The following is a 25,271-nucleotide window of genomic DNA, read 5'->3' on the forward strand; positions in this document are numbered from 1 at the left end:
CCAATTATTATATAATCAGGTTGAATCCTTAAACCTGAACACGACCCGATTGCCAACCAAGTTACCCGAACACGACATGGGTAACCCGTTTACTTCCTTTAATTCGCTGAACTCTAAAGAAAAAGAACTGAAGAAGCTTCGTCTGAAGAAGAAGAAGGATCGTCTTCGTCTGAAGAAGACGAGCGTGAAGCCCATCACATCCAAGCCATGGCCGTGAACTGGTGAATTGAAGCGTGAAGGGCACCGCGTGAAGGCTGAAGCGAGTGAGGCATCGTGGCTGCCGGCTACGTGAACAATGAACGAGTGAAGGCAGAAATGAGACGTGAACGCCAAACAATAAATTTGAAATTAATGAAAAGAGTGAAAGAGTAGCTGTCCGAGTGTAGTTGAGAGAGGGGGGAAATCAAGAGAGAAACACTGTGAGATCGTGTGAGAGAGATTAGTTGAAAGAGTGAGTCCAATCGGAGGGCTAGGTTGTTGGCCGATGGAGTAAAAAACGGCGCGAGTGGTTGAGGACCCGAATTCCAGTCGATCTCTGGTGGAACGACGCCTTCAAAGCCAGAGATCGCTGATGAAGAGAGACCAAACCCTTATGACCCGAAGAGCTGAGTAGACTCGAGAGGCAGGGAGACCAAACAGGTGCCAATCATCGGTGGGTTCGACGGAAGGACGATTTCCGAAAAGACTAAAAGTGATGAAAAGGGACAAAACTCAAAAGGCGTGTAGCTAGGGTTCTCCACTTCTCCGTTCTTCACTAATTCACTTTCTTTTTTCTTTTTCTTTTTTTTTAATGAAACCAGGTCATAATCGTGCCAAACACGACCCAGTAATGCCAAACCCAAACCCTATATTTCCATGTTGATCGTTTTCGTGCCGGGTTCGCGGGTCGTGTCAAAAATTGCCAAGTCTAACTATATACACTACTGAAAATAGCCATTTATGCAAAATGAATCGAATAATGGCCTATATTGATGATCAAGAGAGAGAGAGAGAGAGAGAGAGAGGGGGGGGGGGGGGACATTATGAATAGATTAGAAAATATAGTTGGACTAGAACTTACTCTGAGAAAAGGCATTGAATCTTACATAATTAAGTTTAATATTGCAATTTAGCCATAATACCAAATTCATTGAATTAGCTGGAGATCGATGAGCTTTGGACTCCAAGAACAACATGCAGGGTGTCAAACATATCTTCAAGCAAGAAGCTAGAAATGAGAGAGAGAAAGCATTTAACATTTGTTTGCTCTGTGTTCTTATATTTGGAATCCACACAACAGAAAGTAATTAAGGCTACACTAATCATAATTAATGGGTCAAAACAAATTATCCTTTTCCCGTGGTATATCAGACTCATTATATCTCTTTGAAGAAATCTGATTAAACAAATTTCTAAGGCTACGCCTACTCCCCTTGCGCCTCCTATGGACACGGCTTGGAGTACTATCTAACACAGTAAATGGATTATCTAATTGAAAACTAATGAAAATTACATATTATTGGCAGCCTAAACCATCCTTATTATGCTTAAATAGAGAAATTAAAGAGTCGCAACCCTTCTAAAAAAAAAAATCAGCCGCGCGATCTCATTCGGATGAGATCACTAACTCGTTCGGACGAAACTTTGCGATGAATCCTAAAAACTCCAAAAAAAATTCTCATCCGGCCGATCAACCAGTTCGGAATGAGCTTCTAGGGTACCATTTTAGAATTTGGTAATTTATCTTTGTCTACGAATGTAGTCAAAACCAACAAATGATCGATGTTAGTGTGAGATAGGGAAACAGAGAAACTGTTCAATTTGGTACAATTTGGTCCAGCATTCGGCCCCACTAAGAGATTGTTCTAACAAGACCCATTATGCCTCAGTCATGCTCATGCATGTTACTTTCAAAGAATCCATTCCTATTCGATCCATCCCAAAATTATGACTGAAATCAGCTGACGTTAATTTGATACTGGAAAAAGATGGAGAATTAGATTCATCATCACCACCTTATCATTAAAGAATCAAGAGAGATTTTTTTTTTTTTTGAAGTATAAATTAATTGCCTTGTCCATCACCCATAGTCGAGAACCAAGCCAGCAAATTAACACAATGACAAGAAGCAGTGACATCCACACTGGCAAGAACCAGCATGGCTGGGACACCACTTCCCACGATTACCATGCTCATATTCACAGAATGGAAAGGATTCCTACTAGGCTCCCCGAGATTCCCCAGTACCCAAATGTGCATAAGGCCTTCAACAACAAGGTCGCCTACGAAGAAGACCATGGCGGATTTGACCACTACAAACACCATCACGAGCATCAAAACCCTGTGCAGTTCCAAGAAAAGATTGAGGTGATCGAGTATGAGCGAGTTGATGAAGAAGTAGGCGGTAAGAATAGGAGCGGCGGCAAAGTTTACGAATTCGAAGAAAGTGTCAACGAGGAAGCTGATGCCTACATCAAGCAGAAGCGCAAGGGCTTTGAGCTTTGCAAGTGGAAAGACTAGGCAGCTTCCAAGTATCGATCGATGTAAGCCAATTAAGGTTGATTGGCAGGCCAAACATATTAAATAATATGCCTGTCTCTAGTGTCCCCAAACTTTCTTTTGTTGTTCTTCATATAGGTGTGTTTAGTTCGAATAAAAAGTTGAATAATATTTTACTTTTTTAAAAAAATAAATTATATTTTATTTAATTTTTTTTTAAACTTTTATAAATTTTATCTCACAAAGTTAAACTTCGTAATTCGTGCAATAAATTATAATTATATTTGGATTTGAAAAAATTCAACACCCAAACGGACCATTAAAATATACAGTTAATATAATAAATGAATTAATTAAGAAATTATATCTATATATTATCATATTGCTCGTTGTTATTGATTTATTTCTTTCGAGTATTGTTCATATGCAAATTCTTTACTGTTGTGTTTGATAACAACTTTGTTTTCTATTCTCAAATAAAAAACATTAATAAATAACTTAAAATACAAAACCATATCAAAACTAAGGGGCGGGCCAGCAGTTCGTGTTTGCATGTCAGATTTGGGTGTCGAGAGATTGGTATAAAATTATATAGGTTCTCTAACTCGACCCATTTAATTCAATGTGTCAAATCCCTCAAGGACCTTAGCTAATTCTCAAATTTTGTATTGGGTTTAAGGATTATGTCAAAATTTCCTGTTATTATGTTGCATGTTGGATTCAATTTGTGTCGAAGCATAAGCATAAGACTATATAAGTCAACCTTAACCTGACCTATTTAATTAAGCAGGTTAGACTGCTCAATCCTAACCTTTTTATTTCATGTTTGATTCGTAGGTCATATCAAAATCGTTTGTCATTATGTCGCATGTTGGGTTTGGATCGTATTGAAGCATAGGTATAAAATTATAAAGGTCAACCGTAACCCGACCCCTTTAATTAAACAGGTTAGACTGATCAATCTTAACTTTTTAATTTTGTGTTGGGTTCGGGTAGTGTTGTATCAAAGTATAGGTATAAAACTATAGAAGTCAACCATAACCTAACTCATGTAATTAAACGGATCAGACTTTTCAATTGTAACCTTTTAATTTCGTGTTGAGTTCGTGTCAAGCCTACTAAAAACAAAAAAAATTGTTTTCACCTTTATGTCATATTAGGTCACGTTTTCAAACTAATTAAAAATAAAAAACCCCAAAACGCGTTAACAAACATACCATGGAAAAGAATTGTCACATATATACTTCGACTATGGCACACTTACTGACTGAATTGAACTATATATAGGCTTGGCAATTGGGGTTGGCGGGTCGGGTTCGTGTCAACTTGACTAATCTGATTATACAATCGGGTCCAACACGAACCCAATCCGATTATTAATCGAGTTGAATCCTTAAACCCAAACACGACCTCATTGCCAACCGAGTTACCCGAACACGACTCGGGTAACCCTTTTACTTCATTTGATTCTCTGAACTCTAAAAAAGAAGAACTGAAGAAGCTTCATCCGAAGAAGAAGAAGGATCGTCTTCGTTTGAAGAAGACGAGCGTGAAGCCCATCGCATCCAAGCCATGGCCGTGAATTGGTGAACTGAAGTGTGAAGGGTGTCGTGTGAAGGCTGAAGTCGGTGAGGCATCGTGGCTACCGACTGTGTGAATGGTGAACGAGTGAAGGCAAAAATGAGAAGTGAATGCCAAACGATAAATTTGAAATTGATGAAAAGAGTGAAAGAGTAGCTATCTGAGTGTAGCTGAGAGGGGGGAAATCATGAGAGAAACACTGTCAGATCGTGTGAGAGAGATTAGTTGAGAGAGTGAGTCCGATCGGAGGGTTGGGTCGTTGGCTGGTGGAGTCAAAAATGATGCCGGCGGTTGAGGACCCGAATTCCGGTCAAACAAGAGCCGATCATTGGCGGGTTAGACGGAAGGACGATTTCCGAAAAGACTGAAAGTGATGAAAAGGGCCAAAACTCAAAAGGTGTGCAGCTAGGGTTCTCCACTTCTTCGTTCTTCACTAATTCACTTTCTATTTTGTTTTTTTTAATGGAACCGGGTCATAATCGTGTTCAGGTTGACCCGCCAAACACGATTATAAACGAGTCATAATCGGGTTGACTTGATTATGACCCGAACCCGATAATGCTAAATCCAAACCCTGCATTTTCATGTCGTTTTCATGCCGGGTTCGCAGGTCGTGTTAAAAATTATCAAACCTAACTATATACACTACTGAAAATAGCCATTTATGCATAATCGAATGATGGCCTATATTAATGATCAAGAGAAAGGGGGGAGGGGGGGCTGGAGATCGATGAGCTTTGGACTCCAATAACAACATGCAGGGTGTCAAACATATCTTCAAGCAAGAAGCTAGAAATGAGAGAGAAAGCAATTAACATTTGTTTGCTCTGCGCTCTTATATTTGGAATCTACATAACAGAAAGTAATTAAGGCTACACTAATCATAATTAATGGATCAAAACAAATTATCCTTTTCCCGTGGTGTATCAGACTCCTTGAAGAAATCTGATTAAACAAATTTATAAGGCTACGCCTGCTCTCCTTGCGCCTCCTATGGACACGGCTTGGAGTACTATCTAACCCAGTAAATAGATTATGTAATTGAAAACTAATGAAAATTACATATTATTGGCGGCCTAAACTGTCCTTATTACACTTAAATAGAGAAATTAAAGAGTCGCAACCCTTCTAAAAAAAAAAATCAGCCGCGCAATCTCATTCGGATGAGATCACTAACTCGTTCGGACGAGACTTTGCGATGAATCCTAAAAACTCCAAAAAAGCATTCTCATCCAGCCGACCAGTTCGGAATGGGCTTCTCGGGTACTATTTTAGAGTTTGGTAATTTATCTTTGTCTACAAACGTAATCAAAATCAACACATGGTGTCAGGGACGGAGCCAAAAGGTTTTTTGGCAATGGCCAAGCCATTAAGGCCTAAATTACAAATTTGTTAAAATAGGAGTATGGGTTAAATCTTGAATAAGAAATACTTTACGATTGAAGATGAAATAAATATATAAAACCGAAATTAGTTTCAATTTAGTTTTGACAAAATAAATAAACAAAAGAAAATATACAAAATAAGTATTTCATAATAAATCAAATTTCAGCCAAAACATATATCAAAATGGAACTCGTCATTTTTTTTTAATCTAAAAAATGTTTATGATTGAATCTATGGTAATTGTTGCAATATGTAACTTCTTTTTCGATGTACACCATTAAAGGATCCGTAACTTAGTTTTAACAATATTAATGGTTGAAAATATTTGTAAGTTAGCAATTAACAAACGCACGTAAAGAATAATAGACTACAGCTAACTTAACAAACGCACATAAAGAATAATAGAATACAATAATTTTTACATGTCAAATTCTTTAATTAATTGTTTAGACTTATGAATTATAATAAACAATATTTTCAATATTTAATAACCATAATATTCAAATTATAATATCACTTAAATTAAAAATTATCCGCTTAAAACGACGCAGTCTATTAAACAAAATGCATGAACACTCAAGTGGCCTCCAGCTGATCTGCAGTATTTGAGAAATCAATATCCGGATGCCACATAGCCTTATCCCGACGCAGCTGCAGCTTCTAGGTTCGTCTCTTCCTTAAGCACAAAGCTTCTAAGTTCTTCTAGCTTGATGCAGCTTCTAGGTTCTAAGCCTCTAGCTTCAGTTTCCTTCATCTCTTCTTATCCTTACGCTGTTACGCAGGAGATAAAATCGAAGTTCCAGTTCTACTTGTGGGGGATCAATCAGAGATAGAACCAAGCAAGCCAATCAGCTGTGGGCACTCGATCTACCTCTTGCTTTGTTTCCGCTTTCTCTTTGCAAGACCCAGAGACGACGTCGTAAGAGCTGGATCGAGCCCCCTGCTACTCTGCTTCTACTTGGATCTCTACCTCAGCTTGCGGCCCTTCTTCTTCTTCTTCTTCTTCTTCTTCAACTTTGTATTTGTGGCCCAATGTCGTTTTCCTTTTGTTTTGCTAGGGAGATTAAAAACAAGTCTCAAATAAGAAAGTATAGGCCCCCACACCCACCCACCCCCCCCCCCCCCCGCGTCGCTGCATGGTGTTAGTGTGAGATAGGGAAACAGAGACCGATCAATTTGGTAGAATTTGGTCCAGCATTCGGCACCACTAAGAAATTGTTCTAAAGAGACCCATTATGCATGCCTCAGTCATGCTCATGCATGTTACTTTCAAAGAACCCATTCCTATTCGATCCATCCCAAAATTATGGCTGAAATCAGCTGACGTTTAATTTGATACTGAAAAAAGATGGAGAACTAGATTCATCATCACCACCTTATCATTAAAGAATCAAGAGAGATTTTTTTTTTTTGAAGTATAAATTAATTGCCTTGTCCATCACCCATAGTCGTGAACGAAGCCAGCAAATTAACACAATGAGAAGAAGCAGTGACATCTACACTGGCAAGAACCAGCATGGCTGGGACACCACTTCCTACGATTACCATTCTCATATTCACAAAATGGAAAGGATTCCCACTATGCTCCCCGAGGTTCCCCAGTACCCCAACGTGCATAAAGCCTTCAACAACAAGGTCGCCTACGATGAAGACCATGGCGGATCTGACCACTACAAACACCATCACAAGCATCAAAACCCTGTGCGGTTCCAAGAAAAGATTGAGGTGATCGAGTGTGATCGAGTTGATGAAGAAGCAGGCGGTAAGAATAGGAGAGGCGGCGAAGTTTACGAATTCAAAGAAAGTGTCGACATGGAAGCTGATGCCTTCATCAAGCAGAAGCGCAAGGGCTTTGAGCTTTGCAAGTGGAAAGACTAGGCAGCTTCCAAGCATCGATCGATGTAAGCCAATTAAGGTTGATTGGCAGGCCAAACTTATTAAATAATATGCCTGTCTCTAGCGTCCCCAAACTTTCTTTTGTTGTTCTTCAATGGCATATTAAGATATGCAGTTAATATAATAAATGAATTAATTAAGAAATGATATCTATATCTATATATATATTATCATATTGTTCGTTGTTATGGATTTATTTCTTTCGAGTATTGATCATATACAAATTCTTTATTGTTGTGTTTGATAACGACCTTGTTTTCTATTCTTAAATCAAAAACACTAGCAAATAACTTAACATATAAAACTCTACTCAAAACTAGGGGTGATAGTTTGTGTTTGCGTATCGGGTTAGGATCTGTTGTTGGAGAATAAATCTGCAGCAAGTCAGCAAGCCACCCACGCCACGCAAGCCACTCCTAAAATCTTCCAAATAGAGATCAGCACCGCACCAGTCAGATGAGCACCACTGCCACAAGTTATCCATGGATGTAAAGAGCAGCAAGTCATCAGGAATCAACATATCAACAGCTCAACCCATTCTTTGATCTCTTGTCATCAGAGAGCCATACTCACAATCTTTCAACCCATACCTGCATTTATCTTCTCCCTTTGTACTTTGGTCTTTACCCTTTCTTAAGTCTATATATTGGTGTATCTTGTAACCAAAATATGTAATGAAAAAAGAGAATCTTCATTGAGCTCTTTAAACTTTCTCTAAATTTTGGTGAAATATTCTATTTTTTTAATTTTAACTATCACTTTTTAAAAGGTTCCTACATCAAATTCTCTAATTATTTCTCTATTTTAAACATATATTATTTTTTATTGATTTTAAAAGCAACCACTTTAACTACCATGAAAAGTTGCTCCAAATACCCATTTGTCTGAATACCCATTTTTCTGCAGACCCATTTTCTCAGCCGTAAATAAGTCCAAAATCCCAGCGCAAAGATATACCATGTACATGCGAAAATGCTTGAGCCCATCCTTATCCTGAACAGAAGTAACTATCTTAACTCTTTCACGAGGAGGCTTTGATGGTTGGTCAGTGACAGCCTCCAGAGAAGACTGCATTAAACTACCAATTAAGTTCTCTTTTTGCAGACTCCTCCACAGCTCGCAACACATCTTCAGCTGATTGTGCAAATGTGACAAGCTCTTGCTTCCTCAACCTATAGGATAAAAATTTGATTGGCAAACATGGTAAGGAAAAAGTGTTAATAAAACCAGAAACAAAGATATGAAGTTCCCATGGTTCAACATAAGCATCTAAATGTCAAAATTACTTCATGAGATACAGATGAAAGTAAGGAACAAATCTGCTGCCAAATAAAATCAATTAAAAAAAAATCAAGTTTGCTGACAACCCTGCCTCTAATGGCTTTTTTTGGCTTTTCCAATGGAGCTAAAAGATTATGCGGATTGATATTGAAGGCTGCACTGCAGATATCGACTGTGCTGAACCAGAGATTTTATTTTTTATTTTTATTTTTATTTTTTTTGGGTTATCAGAATAAGATAATTGGCAGGCCGCAATGCAATCAAATTGTTACCAAACCATTCTTAAGTCAATACTTTCACCTAGCCTGCACATCCTAATGGCTTAAAATAAGACCTAGGCAGTCAAGGAACCTAGCAGACTTGCACCCAAAAGGCCAAGCTCTATATCTACCTCAACACTCAACAACAGCACAACATGTTAATGTTCAATGATACAACATAAAACACACAAAAGGAAAAGGAGAAAAAAAATTATGTTAAGAAGAAAAATTTACTTTCTCGATTACATCTAAAAAATACTTGCATCTATGAAAAACAATATAAATTAACTTACTGATAAATCAATTAGAGCATGTGACTTTAACTAATTCTAACTTCATCTGCATCATTTCCAAATTCAAGCACCCCAACCCAATCCTCTGTCAACAAGAAAACAAAGTAGACTTGCACGAATTAATTACAATTAGCTCTTCATAATGTAACACCTACAGAAACCACATGCTGATATTCCTAAATGTTCTCTTCTAAACAAGCCTAAGAAAACTTTTCGCCCATTTTACTACAACTGTTACACTTGACTTCCAAAGGAAAAAGTCATCTTTCAGTTAATTAATATCTACATTCCATAATGCTCAGCTAGTTCTGTTGTAATCTTACATCATGCAAAATGCTAAAAGCAACCCACAATGGAGCCACCCAGCCCCTTCTCTATCAGAATATATTCATGCATTGTCATAATTGAGTGACCATTATGAGACAAAGGTTTCAAACTTTTCTAAAAGGTGACAAACATCCTATAGAACCTATTACTACCAAAACTCATAAAAATCCTGGAGTATCAAAATATCTTTATGCATGTAAGCCATTGAATAAAAAGAAAGTTACTTTACAGCATTTACATTTAAGCATTAATTATTCCTTTGAGACATTGTGGCCACACAAAAGTACCAGAATTTCATTGACATTCCAATAAAAAATTCTTACCCAATTTCTTCAAATCAGATGCAAAGTGTTTTGTCATCATTTGTTCTTAAAAGGTATACTTCCATTGTGATGACTAGAATTACATTTCAACCAGCATAGATACTTAATTGGCAAATATTCCACAGATGCAATGTTTAAATGTAGCCATTAGAAGATGAGAGAATCATTTCTCCTTAAAAACCTTTGGATAAGGAAAAGAACAATGGAAACGGCGGAATTCAAAAATAATAAAATAAAATGTTTAGCATTCCTTCCTTGTGCAATTATTAACACATATTCATACATTCTGATGAATGCCGAACTCCCTGTTATATGGTACCCCCATACTCCCATAGTATCACATATTCATACAAGTTGGCATGTTGCAAAATAATTTGGAGATTCCCTTTCTATTGTGGGTTACACCGTAAAATGGTTCTCAATCAAAACTTACAGATATCTTTTTTTTGATAAGTAAGAGTCTTAATTATTCAACCTTAAATTGATAAAGTGAGCAAATTTAAGCTAAAACTAGAACAACATAAACCCAAATCATAGATGAAAAAACCCAATGCAGTAGTTCATCATTTATTCACATCTATGGCAATACAACAAGTATTAAGTTCCAAGTTGCAGACAATCATCATACCTAGATGAAAAAAATTAGATCTTTGGAGCTAAAATCAATACCCATATGAAAAAAACCAAATCTTTGTAAAAAAATTGAGATGGGCAACAAGAAATCGTCACCTAGACGTCTTCAAGTGCAAGAGAGGGAGAGAGAGAGAGAGTCACCCACGTCTTCAAGTGCAAGAGAGGGAGAGGGAGAGGGAGAGAGAGTCACCCAGACGTCTATGGACTCTCTCTCTCTAGGTGTTGTATAGCAGAGAGAGCGAGAGAGAAGGAGAGACAGTGGGAGAGAGAGAGAGAGAGTAGAACCATGAAGAACTCAGCTTTGAGGAGAGACAGAGTGAGAGAGGGAAATTACCGTGAAGAACTCGTCGTGACAGTGAATCAGTGATGAAGAAATTGGGCCACAGAGAGATGACGCGGAAGACGGAAGGCGCGGAGGAAAAGTGAGGAAGGCGGGAAGTGAGAAGGATATAATATTTTACTGAATAGCACGAGGAAAGTGAGGGTTAAATTTGGTGAGAGATTCTGACAAAAATTAGTTTAGAGAAATTATAAAGAGTTCAATGTATTGTGCTTTTTGAGATTTTTCTTCAAAATTTGGTGAAATGTTTAAAGTGGAGAGGCCAATGAGGATGCTCTAAACTTACCTTGTGTTCTCCTCTTCTCCTTCTACCTTTCTCTATTTTCTGTCTTCCCTTTATTTTCCAACATGGTATCAGAGCAAGAATACGCCAACGCCTTGTATCTTCGATCCTTCTCATGACAACCACAGAACCAGTTCATCCTTCACTCAGAAACTCTTCTCTCCACCATTTTGTCAAACACCTTAGCCACACCCGCGCGTCCCTCATGTCCTCCTGTACCTGCGTTCTCCATCTGCTTTCCGCCTCAGTTCAACGAACTCTTTCCTTGCTCTGTTTCACCAAAAAAACTCCACCATATATTTCAAGCTCTTCATCATCACTATCATCAAAGTTACCCATTTCGAAGCAGTCCATTCCTCCCACATCCAAATACTTACCACACTTATCCTTGTCTTCATCCACACTCTTGTCCCAATTTACTTTAATAAAATGTGGAGCCATGTCATCTTCACGTAGCATTTCTTTCTCTGCCTCTCCACTTCCACGTGCTCCTCCACATCACTCTCACTGGACCCACCATTCTCATCTTCCTCCTCTGTTAGATTCTCACATCACCTCTCAAATACTTTCCCATCTTCAAAAGGCAAACTCATCTCAGCATCTGTTTTGCCTAATCAAACAGCAAACACATCTTTCGCCTTTCGAAAAAAAAAAAACCAAAGCAAAGCAAAGAACAAGAAATCAACCCCAAAATCTACTGCCCACTTCTCAACTCATCCGGTGTCATCATTCTCTCAGCTGGGTGAATCACACTCGGCCACGTCTCCACATGCCAGAATCATCACATCCATGTCGGCTCCAGACAAAGGTAAGGACCCCTTTTTGCCACGGATACCTCAGGTCTCCCACACAGTATCATCCCACATTAAATGCCTCTTATGTGTTTTCTATATGCATTTACGGAACTAACCTTTCCTTAGTGGACTCAGTCATTCAGTCACTCCACCATCACAAACAATACATACAAGAAATACCAGAAAATCCGACCCTCACTCATCCAACCCTTTTTTTAAACCGAGTTTCTTTTCGCAGCCTTTATCTAACCCCATCAGATATCAACCAGGCCATCTCAAACTTTAACAGGCCCATACCCGATACTACCTAGCCCATCTCAGCCTCCATCTAACAAACATCAAACTTTAACCAACCCAACCCAGCCGCGCGTTCACCAATCCTTCTCCGATTTTATCCAAAACCGCACCAGTCCTCCGTACTGCCAGCAACTTTTGCTTTGCACTCTGCTGCTCCCTCTCTTCTCCTTGATTCTTTTCTTCTTGTTGCTCAGGTTTCTGGAAAACATATGGTTGTTTTAATCCAAGACCATTCTCATACCTTTGTTAATGGTTTTAATTGTTGTTTGCCAGAAGCTTGCTTGTATATCTCTTTTCTGTTTGAAGCATGCTTTCTTGTACCTGTTTTTCTTGCAGTATCACTGCAGCCTCTGATCTCTTATATACTTGTGTTTCATCTGCTGTTGCTGTTCCCTTGAAATTGGTTCCTTGGTAATGCCCATTCCTGTGCTCTCTTCCCAATCCCATTTTTCTAGATGCTTCCTTTCCAATTTTATGCTCTGTTTGAGGGATTTCTTCAAATACCCACCAAGCTCTCCATTCACCTTCCAAATCTTTCTCTCCAACACTCAGAAATTAAACGATCTTCCAGTTTCAGATTTTTCTCTATCTCCATATTGCACGTTTTTTTTTTCCTCAAAAAAAAAAAAATTCGTTTCACTGCAGATCTTTGCAGACCAGCCATTCCTCTGCTAATCGCACCAGCCCAGCTCTTCCTCACAGTCTCCATCACCTTCTCTCAGCTTTGTTCTGCCACGTTTCCCATCTCACTTGCCTTCTAGGACATACGTCAGAACCTTGTTCTCTTTATTTCTAGAAACATGTCTCACTCTCCACATTTTCTGCACGTCCCATGTCTCCACCCAAATCATGATCAGCAATCAATAAAAACCTTGATAGCTTCTACACCTTTTGTGAGTCTCTCTCGGGCGCTTGGCAAAATAAGGTGAAGATGGACTCTTGATTGTCTAGTCAATCCCAGCTAATCTACAGTCTACACATGTCCCCAGGGGGGCGAACCTTCAACCACTGATTTGCACTTCTCTTTGTGCGTTTTATATTAATTTGGTTACATTTTTACTTGTTTTCTTTTCTTTTCTTTATTTTCATTGACAGAAAAGTGTTTTGGTTGTAATCTTTACATTTAGTTGAACATTGAAAAAAGAAGAAGAAGAAAGAAAAGAAAAGAAAAGCACAAAAAAAAAAAATCTTGGTCCATTGTTGGCCCAATTTCTCAATTTTCTTGCTTGAGGCAAATGTTCAAAGGCCTAAGCCCATTTAAGCCCTTTGGTGGCTCATTTCTCTTTGGCCCATTGTTGGTCAAATTTCAAGCTTGAGGCACATGTTTCAAGGCCCAAGCTCATTTAAGCCCTTTGTTGGCTCCTTTCTCTTTGGCCCATTGTTGTTCCAATTTCAAGCTTGAGACAAATATTCAAAGGCCCAAGCCCATTTAAGCCCTTTGCTGGCTCTTTTCTCTTTGACCCATTGTTGGCCCAATTTCTAGCTTGAGGTAAATGTTCAAAAACCCAAGCCCTTTGTAGGCTCTTTTCTTGGCCCATAGTTAGCCCTAAGTCTGGCTTTGAGATACAGTTTGAAAACCCAAACCAATCCAAAAAAAAAAAAAAAAAAGAAGAAGAAAGATAATGAGAAGCAAAAAAACAAAATAAAGGAAGTTCCATCCATCAATTTACTGGGGGATGTTAGAGAATAAATCTGCAGCAAGTTAGCAAGCCACCCACGCCACGCAAGCCACTCCTAAAATCTTCCAAATAGAGATCAGCACCGCACTAGTTAGATGAGCACCACTGCCACAAGTTATCCATGGATGTAAAGAGCAGCAAGTCATCAGGAATCAACATAGCAACAGCTCAACCCATTCTTTGATCTCTTGTCATTAGAGAGCCATACTCACAATCTTTCAACCCATACCTGCATTCATCTTCTCCCTTTGTACTTTGGTCTTTACCATTAAGTCTATATATTGGCGTATCTTGTAACCAAAATATGTAATGAAAAATCAGCAAGATGTAGTCCTTTACTTACCTTGTGTTCTCCTCTTCTCCTTCTTCCTTTCTCTATTTTCTGTCTTCCCTTTATTTTCCAACAGGATCGTGTCAAGACATGGATATAAGACTATATAGATCAATTCTAACCCGACCTATTTAATTAAATGGGTCAAACCCTCAACGATCCTAGCTAAGTAGCTAACTCTCAAATTTTGTATTGGATTCGAGGGCAATATCAAAATTGTCTGCCATTATGTCGCGTGTTGGATTCGGGTCGTGTCGAAGCATAAGTATAAGACTATATAGATCAACTCTAACCTGACCTATTTAATTAAACCGGTCAAACTGCTCAATTTTAATCATTTAATTTCATGTTTGGTTCATGGGTCATATCAAAATTGTCTGCTATTATGTCGTGTATTGGGTTTGGGTCGTGTTGTATTGTGTCGAAGAATAGGTATTAGACTATAAATATCAACTATAACCCGACTCATTTAAGTAAATGAGTTAGACCTCTCAATCCTAACTCTTTAGTTTTGTGTTGGGTTCGGGGTAGTGTCGTGTCGAAACATAGGTATAAAACTATAAAGGTTAACTCTAACCCAACTCATTTAATTAAACGGGTTAGACTTTTTAATCCTAACCCTTTAATTTCGTGTTCGATTCGCGGGTCGTATCAAAAATTGTAAGGCACTTATTGAATCGAATGATGGCCTATATTGATGATCAAGAGGGGGGGATTACAAATAGATTAGAAAATATAGTCGGGAGGGATCACTCACCCACCTAATCGTCTAAGACTATAGTTTATATGTAATTAAGTTACTAGAACTTACTCTGAGAAAAGGCATTGAATCTGACATAATTAAGTTTAATATTGCAATTTAGCCATAATACCAAAACCATTGAATTAGCTGGAGATCGACGAGCTTTGGACTCCAAGATCGAACAACATGCAGGCTGTCAAACATATCTTCAAGCAAGAAGAAATGAGAGAGAAAGCAATTAACATTTGTTTGCTAGCTCTGTGTTCTAATTATACTTGGAATCCACATAACAGAAAGTAATTAAGGCTACACTAATCATATACATATAATGGATCAAAACAAATTATCCTTTTCCGGTGGAATAGCAGACTCATTATATCTCCTTGAAGAAATCTTATTCAACAAATTTCTAAGGCTATGCTTGCTCTCCTTGCGCCTCCTATGGACACGGCTTTGACTATCTAACCCAGTAAATGGAATATTATCTGACTCCAGTAGCCCTACCTCTAACCTTTTGGACAAGGTCACAATCTCGTAAGAGTCACATAACGACTGCCCGAAGTCCCAAGTTGCAACCTTGCTGTTGACGTCCTTAGCAGATGATTTGCTCGTTGCTTGTAGCTTGAACCGAGAAGGGTTGCCTTTGAAATTTCTCCGGGAGGCATCAAATTCATTCATTGGTTTAGAGCTGCCGGTGTGGCTGTGCCATGCCTGAGCCACAGCCTTGAGGATTTCGAGGTCTGGCTCGTCTTCAAGCTCTAGCTTCTTCTTCATGGTCCTTTTTCTCTTGCTAAGACAGGCTTGTTGGGGCCATGTAGTTACCTTGGGTGAATTAGAGCCTTAAATTGAGAGGCTATAGAGAGAGATAGGCTGCTCCCATCCATATCTTTTCAGTCACCAGATGGTTTTTATCTTTTCTCTCTGTCTATGAGCTGAAAACTACTAAATGGCAATTTGGATAGGCCTGTGTCTAGGATTGACATCAATTTGTTTTTTTGTCTCTACTTATAGATGCCAATTTTTTTCTCAATAATGAAGTTAAACTTATAGCACATTGGGAGTTCTTGGGGCCTTTAAAATGGACAAAAGTATGCTATTATGGTAAAGATAAATTTTTATTTTTTTATTTTTATTTTTATAAACTTGAACAGCTTACTGTTTGTGTTGAATTCGAATTGTTTATCATGGATGAGAGTCTTTTACTATTATTTGAAATTGAACAACGTAGACATTTAAAATGAATGGTCTAAATTGAGCCGCAAAGGTATTCAAAATGAATAAAAAGATTAAAAATTAAAAGAAGTTAAGAGATAGCCCAACTAACTTGAAGGAGTGGCCTCCCTCGGGGTGAAGAGATGGTCGGCCCACTCCAACCACCCCCTTGAAATGACTATCACCTCTTAATGTTTTTTTTTTCTTTTTCTTTTTCGTGTTCAACTACTCATACGAAGATGAGGGATAGTTGGACCTCCACAATTGGCCTCCCCCTTAGTGTTAACAAAAGAAGGTGGTTGATCACTCACCTCAGAGGATGAGGGGTCATCGGCCACTCCCTTAACGGGTGCCCAACCACTCTCTTTAACTTTTTTTGTTTTTGTTATTATTTTTAATGCCTATGTGGCTTGGGGGCCTCATTTGGGGGACGGGGGAGGGGGGAATGGGGGCCTATTGAGGCCTATGTGAGGGGTTCGCTTGCTCATCAAACGAGCAAGGTGTCAGGCGGGTCAACCCTATCTTACATTGTCCTAACTACTCATGCTTATGCAAAAATAATTAATTTACTTAAAGGAAAATTACACTTACCCTTCAGCTGAAAAATGATTTCTTAATAACTCTCACACAATTTTCTCTCACATTGTGTAAGACTTACATGCATGAGTTCCACACAACGTGAGAAGAGTTGTGTGGGAGGGGTTGTAAGGGAATCACTTTTCCCCTTAAGTCAAATAGCAAGCGCATCATTTGTGTAGGAGGGGTTGTAACGAAATCACTTTTCCCCTTAAGTCAGACAGCAAGCCCATCATGTGACTCACACATGATATTAAAATGACTATTATGCCCTCATAATAAATTGAAAGGGTATGTGTAATTTTATTCTGCTTTAGAAAAGGAAAGTTATCAATGAGGAATGACGGCATAATGATACCAAGTTGGGCCCAGCCCAGGCCCAGCAACAGTAGCGCTGGGCTTGGCACAAGCATAAAAAGTGCACCGTCACTTTTCCTTCTTTTTCCCGCCCATTCCCAAGGAAAATTCGAAAACCTCCCATTCCCCAAATCTTCATTGAGAACGCGTTCCACAGGTGTAGCATGAGCACTCCCATGGAGGTCACGCTTCAAACCCCTCGATACGCCGATATCTCCGACCAACAAAACGGAGTCGTCGAGGCCTCGGCTCTTCTTCCTCCTCCTCCTCCTCCTGTACTCTCCGAATACAAGGTCCTCGTCTCGGGTACGTACCGGTTTAATCCTCAACCTCATTGTTTTTTCAGCGTTCAATTTTGCTCTAAGTCCAATCTCAGAACCCGAGGTTTTAAAATTTTGGTTTTGTTTTTTTTGGGGGCTGGGGATTTTAGTTGAAGTGTGCTTGAAACCCTCGAGCACAGCTCGGATCGACGATGTCCGTACGTCCATTGAGAGGTAAGAGATTAAACCCTACATATACATATACGCGTAGATACTGATAGGTATACCTAAGCAATTACGAATAGAGAAATTTTAGCAATTTTGATGTTTTAAATTTAATTTTTAATGATTATGTTGAAAATGTTGGGCTTCTGTGTTTGTAGAATTGCCTTATTGAATGTCAAGTGGAATATTTCTATTTGTTGATGAGTGAAAAATTAAAACTGCCTTTTTTTTTCGTTTCATTTTCAGAATGCTTGAAAATAGGAGTTTAAGCTATGTTGACGGGCCCATTTCGGTGCCGCTTGATGATCCGTTTCTCACAGAAAATGTGGAAAGAATCTTTATTGGTGATACGGGTAAGTTCTCGTCGTCCTTAAGTTCAATGGTTTTATTGCTTACTGAGACTCTTGTGAGAGAGGACAAGTAAAAGTGAGTGTTATCTATGTTCCACAGTTTTGATTGAATACTATATCTTTTGCTGATTTGAGTATTTTGACCTGAGAAAATAAGGAGAATGAAATGCCAAACTTTCCAAATGTAATTTTATCTTCGGTTTTTGGGAAATTATGTGGAAAGAGAGATGTTTCTGGTTTTCACTAGTTCTGATGCTTAAATTGTTTATCTTTGTAGATGAATGGGTGTGGAACCATGAAGTTCTTTTGTTTTGGCAAGTGAAGCCTGTTGTGCATGTCTTTCAGGTGAATTGCACTACTAATGGTATCTAATAGGCAGGACTTTTATTTTTATTTTTATTTTTTTTAATTTTTAGAATTTGGTATATTTTTTTTACATCCTTTTTTGACTAGACGTATGTGGCGTATTTAATTTTAAAAATTTTCAGATGATGAAGTGGTAAGAGTTTGGTTAGGATAGAATGTTGGAATGGTATTTGCTTTCCTTGACTTGTAGCGTTCAAACTCTGATTGTTGTTTGGGTGGATCTTTGTCAGCTTAGTGAAGAGGGACCGTGTGAAGACTTAAGCGGAGATGGCCAACTTTCTACCTTCAATGAATGGATTCTTCCTGCGAAGGAATTTGATGGCATGTGGGAAAGGTTTGTTTGCAGGTTTTAATTTTTATTGATAGTTTAAAATTGATTGATGTACAATGAAGTTAATTGCTTTTGCAGCTTAATATTTGAATCTGGTCTCAAGCAAAGGTTGTTACGGTATGCTGCAAGTGCATTGCTCTTTTCTGAAAAGGGTGTTGATCCTTTCCTTGTGTCATGGAACCGGTAAGGAACATATGATTGATAAATTATCAGCACTCGGAATATGCTAAGCTTCTAATGTTTGTATTGAGTGGAATGTAAAATCTTGTATTACAAAAGAAGATTTCTTGAATACTTTCAAAGTGCACATTCCAATAAATACATTAGGTGTACATTAATGTGAAATACAAAATAAGGAATAAGGAATACAGAATAAGAGATACAAAATGTGAAATCCCTTTGTTGTCTGAATTCCTTTTCTGCTTGTTTTCCTTTTCTATATGCTGCAAGATATTGCTTTGACAAGTTTAACCAAACTTTCATTTTCTACAATTTATTTCCTTGGCTGTCATTGCTGCTTCTTCATGATTCACGGCATATATTGCACCATTTAGTGCCTTGGCTGTCATTACCATTGCTGCATGATTCACGGTAGAGATATGTTGGTTAACATGGAAATGGGGTTTTGCAAATGGATCAATTCTTCTAGATATGTGTTGGATGCAATAGTTGTTAGAGGTTGTTGTGAGTTTCTGGAGATTGATCTGTTTTATGATTTGAAGAGCTTGGGCATTTCCCATGATGTATTTATTTGTGCATTGTATGGTTATAGCATTAATTTTAGGATTTGTTTAGTATATGACGAAATTTTCAGATCAAGCCCTGAAAAGTGGAACAACTTACACAATAAGACAAAGGAAATTTGTAACTCTGGTAATTCAACTAAAAATCTTGGAGAATACTTTGCAAATTGGATACGTTAGCTTACTGATGGTGGCTCTGTTTATGCTTGGCCTGCGTAAATTTATGTCCTTGTTTTATTTGTTTGGCTTGCAGCGAGGAAGGATATAGATGTTTGGTAGTACAATTTAGTGTGCTTCGAAGTGAAAACATGTCTTGTTTTAATATAAATAGTTAGTTCTAATCAAACAAGAACATTAGATTCATATATATAGATAAATATACTCTTATCTACTTGTAGTTCATTGGCCTGGTCTAAAAATATTTATCAAGTGAGAAACCCTTACAATAAGTGGGAAATAGTAGAATTTCTAGTTGTGCTTTCACAATTTCCCTTATTTCTCAGATGAGAAAAGGACTCACAATGGATGGGGACCTATTAGGGTATGTAAAATTACTGATCAGGTCGGAGAGCTACATAGAAATGCCTCCCATTAATGAGTTATAATATGAGTTATATATATATATATATATTGTGGTTTAACATTATTGGGAGATTGTTGAGGTGGATTATTTTTTTGAGTAGTAGTAAGAAGTGATTGATGTGATATAAAGTAGAAAGAATTTGTATGAAAAAGTAAAATAGTTTTGTTTTGTAGTAAGTTTTTTTTATTTGAATAGTAATAAAAAGTGAAACAAGTTAGAATGTTTTGAAGTTTGACTTTTTTTTAGAAAAGTGAAAAGAAGGAGAGGGGGAAGAGGGGGGTGGTTACCAAACAGACCCATTATTTTTTAAAACATGTACCCAATCCAAGTTTGTTCCATAGACTTTTCCTTATGATTTTGTATAATGGCTCTAGTAATCAATCTTTTTTTCTTTTTTTAAATTTTTTAAGGGCAATATTAAATTTCATTAACTAAACAAAAAGCAAAATACACGGGGTGGGAGACCCCAACAAACTCTCTAGTACATTTGATACAATGGCAAATAACAACAATAAAAAACTAGAAATTGGCCAAATAAAGGACCTAGCCAAATAGCTTTGCCCACTAGCCAAGAAAAGGGCTACTAAAAATGGTGGTTTTTTTGGTGTAGGAAAGACAAGGCCAATAGGTGCCTTGGGGGTTTTTGTGGGTTGTTCTCTGGTGCTCTCCCGGTTTTTAGGTTTTTCTTGGTTTTTTTGGGTCCCTTGCTTGGGTTCTTTTGGGGGTTGTCTTTTGGGTGTTATTTTGGTTTCTAGGTTTTGTCTTTTGGGCTTTTTGCTGAGTTTTTGTTGGGGTTTTTTTGGGTCAGCTTTGGCTCTCCTGTGTATAATACTTGTGTACGTAGGAGCGCCTTATGCTTTCATTTCAATAAACTTTCACTTATCAAAAAAAAAAAAAAAAGTGGTTTTTGTGACAAACCAAACTATTGGCTACTGGTAGGCACAACAATGGTGGCAGTAAGGGGTCTTGGTTGCCACAGCGGGGAGGATTGCATTGAAATCAACTGAGAGCTAAAGTTGTTGGAGGAACTCCGCTCTGCTGTCTGGTAAAGGAGTTTTCCTGCAGTTGGTGAGCATGGGACATCTATTATGTACAAACTCCATAGATAAAAAAGAAGGTACTAGCTATGGAGAGGCTCGAAAAGAGGGTCAACAACACAAAAGCCACAGATTTGCCGTTTGGATGGAGAGATGTGCGAAGAAGATGGTGCATGGGCCGTGGGGGAAGCGCATCAGAACCATATGCGGTTGTGGTGGTGCGTGAGACACACGCAGGGTAGGAGAGGGTAGGGAGAAATGAGCAGCAGGGATGGGAGGGGAAAAGAGGTGGAGCTCTTCCCTCCTCCCCGAGCACTCATAGGGGAGGTGGGGGAAGGTCTCACTTTGGAGACGGAAGGCACTCACAGAAGAGGCAAGGAGGTCTCATAGAGGGGACACGTTTTCCAAAATAAAATATCTCCTTAAATAGATGGAGTAGCTTTTCTCTCTAGAAAATAGAGAGAGAAGTGGGGTTAGTCCATCTGGCTCTACTAATCAATCTAATTGCATGAATATTATGATATCAAATCATACAAAGGACAGACTTCTTCAAAGATTGACCTCATGGTTTTCATTTGGTACACAGTTGTTAAAGTTCCAATGCATGCATGATTGTGTTTCCTCCTGCAATCTTTGTTATTTGTTAATTTCTGTGTCATTATATAGGAAAGACCTACATATGGTATTAAATTATTTTAACCACAGGTATGTGCAAGAAGTACAATTAGTACTTTTTTGAATTTTCTTATATGCTTGCAGCATTGTTCTTTTACATGGACCTCCAGGAACAGGAAAGACATCTTTATGTAAAGCATTAGCCCAAAAGTTATCTATACGATTGAACTCCAGGTTTGTTGATGTATCAATCTGATAAATATTATTTCTTTTCATTGGACTGCATTAAGTGCACCAGACATATATTCTTGACTCATCTTATTTTCTACTTTACCTTTTTTCCTTCTTAAATCAGATACCCGCAGTGCCAATTGGTTGAAGTTAACGCACATTCTTTGTTTAGCAAATGGTTCTCTGAAAGCGGCAAGCTGGTATGTAGTCACACAGTGTAATTCCTGAAAAACACTTCTGGTTACTTGATTATTCCACGTTCCTTTTATGGTCCTTTAATTTTTCATGTATTTGCGTATCAAAATATTTTGGCACAACTTAATACCTAAATTTTAGACAACAATTTGTCACAACTTAGTTTGACCTAGAGTTCAATTAATGTACGTCTTTTCCTGGCTTGAATTTTGCTCTTAAGGATTGGCAACATTGCCGTTTAGGTTTTTTGTTTTATTTTTTCCAAAAAAAGTCCTTTGACATTTTTCAAAGTTTATTTGGAAAAAGAAAAAAGGGAAACACCCTATTGAAGTTGTTCCTGATGCTGGTTGTCCAACATGATGACAAACCTGTCTTTTCTAGAGTTCCTTCAAAGTCGAAACCATGTTGCTGCGATCATTTTGCCAGTTAAAGGAAATATCTGCTGCTACTTCTTAACAAACCAAATAAAACCTCTAATGCATTCAGTCATATGTTATAAGAGGCATATAGAATTAGTGCGAATCCAATCCTGTGTTGTTTCCTCTGTGCTGTGTTATGTGCAGTTGTCAACTTGCGTCCTGTTATGTATCTATGTAGTCTAACTTCTCATTTCCTTTAGACATGTCTATATCTTTATATTTTTGCACATAAATTTTGGTCGAAGTTTCCAGTAGAAGAAAGTTGAATATGAGAGTTGGATTTTAATACGAGACTCAAATTTTCATTAAGATGTATTCTCATTTTTAGGTTGCAAAACTTTTCCAAAAAATTCAAGAAATGGTGGAGGAAGAAAACAATCTGGTATTTGTTTTGATTGGTGAGATTTATTGTTTCAGTGATATCGTATTTAATTTTCTTCTTCCTTTCTTTTAGCACGTAATTATTATTGTGGTGTTGCTTCAGATGAAGTTGAAAGTCTCGCTGCTGCTAGAAAAGCAGCTTTGTCTGGTTCTGAACCTTCAGATTCTATTAGGGTATTGCACTTTGCCCTACCTCCTTTTCTTTTTCTAGACTAATTTATAACTTTTCACTGCATGTAGCTATAAAAAGAAAAAAGTAGGATTTTCGAATAAGCACAATGGCTATCTTTTAATATTTTAATGCATCTTGGAATGGCATCTCAGGTTGTGAATGCTTTACTAACTCAGATGGATAAATTGAAATCATCGCCAAATGTGATAATTCTGACTACTTCCAATATAACTGCTGCAATAGGTAAGTTCCCATTGTAAAAGGCTTGCATCGCAACTTGAAGCTCTTTTAGGGGTTCCGCACTTCTTTAACTTGGTGGTATTTGTCATGGATTGGCTTTGCAAAATAGTATATCATATTTATTCGGGATAACTTCACTTATCCTTTGAATTTTCATGTGATTTTCAATCTTCTCCCTAAATTTTAAATATTTTCAGTGGAGTTATTTTTTTCTTTTTCTGTGTTTTTGAGGGGGATTACACTTTATTCTCTCAAGGTATTAAAATGGACGGAACATCCCTCACATGTGCTACTAGTGACTTCTTTTGACTTTAACTTCTCAAAATGCCCTTAAAAATCGTTAAAAAATAATCAAAACTGAAAAAATAAGAGGGGTGGCTGAAGCACCCCTTAGTTTTCTTTTTTCAGTTTTATTTTTTTTTTAATAACTTTTAAGGTTATTTTGGGAAGTTAAATGCGGAAAAAAAATAAATAAAAGGCACTTGTGGCGCACATTAGAGATTTTCTATTCATTTTAACACTAAAATACTAACGGGGGAGTATTATTTGTAGCAGAATAGAATTTGGAGGGGTTAAGTTTAATATTTTAAAGTTTGGTGGTCTAAATGCCAAAAGGGTAATAGTTTGGTTTGGTAGGGCAAAATATATTTTCCCCCTTTTTTTCCCTCATCATTTTGTTTACCATGAATAAATCCTCCTTTAGTTCTCTCCTGGAAAATGTCATTTGATAAGCGGTGAAGATTTCTCGTTCCCCTTTTAGTTCTGTTTCGATTTGGATGAATTCCATTTGACTTAATCACAACCCTTTTTTCTAAAAAAAAAGTAAAATAATCTCTCAACACTTTTTTAAGTGTATGTATTTACCCATCATTGGATTGCAGATATCGCTTTTGTTGATCGAGCTGATATCAAAGCATATGTCGGTCCTCCTACACTTCAAGCTCGTTATGAAATTTTAAGGTCCTGCTTGCAGGAACTTATGCGAAAGGCAATACTATCAAATTTTCAGGTGCAGATAATTCTCTCTCATCTTGTCAAAGGAACAATTTTTTTCAACCTTCAATATTGTCTTCTCTTCACCAAATGCCAAGTATCGTGACTAACAAACACTGGGAATTCTGTAGGATTGTGATCACCTCATACTTCCCAATTATACCAGTATGAAAGAGAAGTTGAATATGCCTGGGACGCAGGAGGTTCAGACACCATTTCACCTGTGTAAGCAATTGCTTGAAGTTGCAGAAGCTTGTGAGGTAAGGGAAATATTGTTCAATGCCTACTGAATTTTATCCTTCTTTTTCAATTTTTGATTCTCTCTCTCGCTTTCCCTCATAGGGATTGAGTGGACGAGCTTTGAGAAAGCTTCCATTTTTGGCGCATGCAGCTATCTCCGATCCTTATGATTGTGACCCTAGCAGGTTCTTGTGTACAATGATAGATACAGCAAAAAGGGAGATCTCCGAGCTACATGACTGAGTTAATGAGTTTTAACTCCATGTAAAAGATAATGTATTTAATGCCAAGCATGAAAGAATGGTTGTATCCACTGCATTGAGTTGCCATTTTTGGTCTCCATTTGTGCTGCTGCTGATGATCTTCACAATGTGAGATATGTTTACTCATATCAAGATAAATGATTTCGATCCATCAAGAATCTGAAGTCATCGTTCTATGGATGTTTAGACCCCACCAGACGAGTCCTTGCAGGCGAAGTTGTTACATAAGCAGGATACTTTTCTTCCTACCCATCTATCCTGAACCCAGTCCTAATGAAAGTATGATACCTAAGCCAAATGAACAGCTAAGTGGCTTATGCCTTCCCTCTGTTTTCTGTTTTCTCATGTAGAAAGGCCTGACATCTTAGTCATGAACTTGCATGTGAAATGAGAATTAAGTACCCTAAACAACTGAGTCCTCTCTTGGAAAAGAGATTTTTGAATCTGAATTGGAAAGCTTGCAATTATTTGAAGTTCGTCTCCATACTTTTAGGTTACATTTGGTACGAAGAATGACTATTCCATTTAAAAAAAAAAAAAAAGTTTTTATTAGAAATG

The 25,271-nt window shown here is 37.8% G+C and overlaps 2 protein-coding genes and 1 long non-coding RNA gene across 5 annotated transcripts; 1 reads left to right on the forward strand and 2 right to left on the reverse strand.

The window, feature by feature from the left end:
* Positions 1–7,550: 7,550 nt before the first annotated feature.
* LOC133875035 (uncharacterized) lies at positions 7,551–10,988 on the reverse strand. The gene is made up of 3 exons (XR_009901430.1): positions 10,793–10,988; positions 9,176–9,260; positions 7,551–8,513 (listed from the first exon to the last, which is right to left on the reverse strand). It is a non-coding gene; the product is annotated as an uncharacterized LOC133875035 (long non-coding RNA).
* A 767-nt stretch (positions 10,989–11,755) lies between these two features.
* LOC133875034 (pachytene checkpoint protein 2 homolog) lies at positions 11,756–25,186 on the forward strand. Of its 3 annotated transcripts, none has more exons than XM_062313017.1 (14): positions 17,173–17,375; positions 17,500–17,563; positions 17,801–17,907; positions 18,182–18,249; positions 18,501–18,604; positions 18,680–18,784; positions 21,724–21,813; positions 21,935–22,010; positions 22,753–22,822; positions 22,909–22,979; positions 23,130–23,220; positions 24,099–24,226; positions 24,342–24,470; positions 24,553–25,186. In XM_062313017.1, the coding sequence occupies exons 1-14, from the start codon at positions 17,234–17,236 to the stop codon at positions 24,691–24,693; spliced, it is 1,386 nt and encodes a 461-aa protein (XP_062169001.1). In that variant the 5' UTR covers positions 17,173–17,233; the 3' UTR covers positions 24,694–25,186. The 3 variants fall into 3 exon arrangements, with proteins under 3 accessions (XP_062169003.1, XP_062169001.1, XP_062169002.1); XM_062313018.1 differs by having other exon boundaries at positions 24,602–25,186; XM_062313019.1 differs by lacking the exons at positions 17,173–17,375; positions 17,500–17,563 and adding an exon at positions 11,756–11,889.
* LOC133875978 (uncharacterized) lies at positions 15,212–15,898 on the reverse strand. The gene has a single exon (XM_062314268.1). The coding sequence runs from the start codon at positions 15,696–15,698 to the stop codon at positions 15,258–15,260; it is 441 nt and encodes a 146-aa protein (XP_062170252.1). The 5' UTR covers positions 15,699–15,898; the 3' UTR covers positions 15,212–15,257.
* Positions 25,187–25,271: the final 85 nt, after the last annotated feature.

This window comes from Alnus glutinosa, chromosome 8, assembly GCF_958979055.1.
Source record: "Alnus glutinosa chromosome 8, dhAlnGlut1.1, whole genome shotgun sequence".
Lineage (NCBI taxonomy): Eukaryota > Viridiplantae > Streptophyta > Magnoliopsida > Fagales > Betulaceae > Alnus > Alnus glutinosa.

Bases quoted from the DNA above. Each gene is read 5' to 3' on its own strand.
- LOC133875978 (XM_062314268.1), bottom strand. From the start codon at position 15,698: ATGAAGAAGAAGCTAGAGCTTGAAGACGAGCCAGACCTCGAAATCCTC.
- LOC133875034 (XM_062313017.1), top strand. From the start codon at position 17,234: ATGAGCACTCCCATGGAGGTCACGCTTCAAACCCCTCGATACGCCGAT. The intron at 17,908-18,181 runs GTAAGTTCTCGT...TTATCTTTGTAG, and splicing joins AATCTTTATTGGTGATACGG to ATGAATGGGTGTGGAACCAT. The intron at 23,221-24,098 runs GTAAGTTCCCAT...ATTGGATTGCAG, and splicing joins CAATATAACTGCTGCAATAG to ATATCGCTTTTGTTGATCGA.